General features: G+C 58.9%; 1 protein-coding gene across 1 annotated transcript in view; it reads left to right on the forward strand.

The window, feature by feature from the left end:
* SLC7A10 (solute carrier family 7 (neutral amino acid transporter light chain, asc system), member 10) overlaps window positions 1-545 on the forward strand; it is a gene marked incomplete at its 5' end in the record, with an annotated part of 12,368 nt that overhangs the window by 11,399 nt on the left and 424 nt on the right. The window contains one exon of the mRNA XM_009069296.1: window positions 71-248. Within this exon, the coding sequence (XP_009067544.1) occupies window positions 71-248 (178 nt within the window). The remainder of the gene's footprint in view (window positions 1-70; window positions 249-545) is intronic.

Raw genomic sequence — 545 nt, forward strand, 5'->3', positions numbered from 1 at the left:
CCTCAGCCCCTCACAGTCGCTCAGCCACTGCTGTTGCTCTGCACAGTTGTGCTCTGCTCTCTCCTGGTAGGTGAACCTCCTCATCCCCATCTCTTACCTGGCGTTTTGGGCATTTCTGCTGATCTTCAGCTTATACTCTGAGCCGATCGTCTGTGGGGTTGGACTCATTATCATTTTAACCGGAGTGCCAGTGTTCTTCCTTGGAGTCTACTGGAGAAATAAACCAAAGAGTGTAAATAGGCTAATAGGTAAGTCAGCACCGTGTGCCCCACTGCCCTCCCAGGGCCACTGGTGGTGCTTGGGATCTGCTCAACTCTGACACGTCCGCACGTCCGCTTGGCAGCATCCTGTGCCATCCCAGCCCTGCCAGCCTGCCACGGGCAGCTCCGTGAGGGGCCAGGGAAAGGCATCCCTAAACCTGCCCCATCTTAGTCTGCCCCTGCTGGACAGTGTCTGATGGCTGGAGGGGCACCCAGCGGCGCTCCTGGGCCGGGAAGGTGCGCGTCTGTCCCGTGCCCATCGCGCTTCGGTCCAGAAGAGCCCCA

The sequence above is a fragment of the Acanthisitta chloris genome, unplaced genomic scaffold (genome assembly GCF_000695815.1).
Source record: "Acanthisitta chloris isolate BGI_N310 unplaced genomic scaffold, ASM69581v1 scaffold22932, whole genome shotgun sequence".
Lineage (NCBI taxonomy): Eukaryota > Metazoa > Chordata > Aves > Passeriformes > Acanthisittidae > Acanthisitta > Acanthisitta chloris.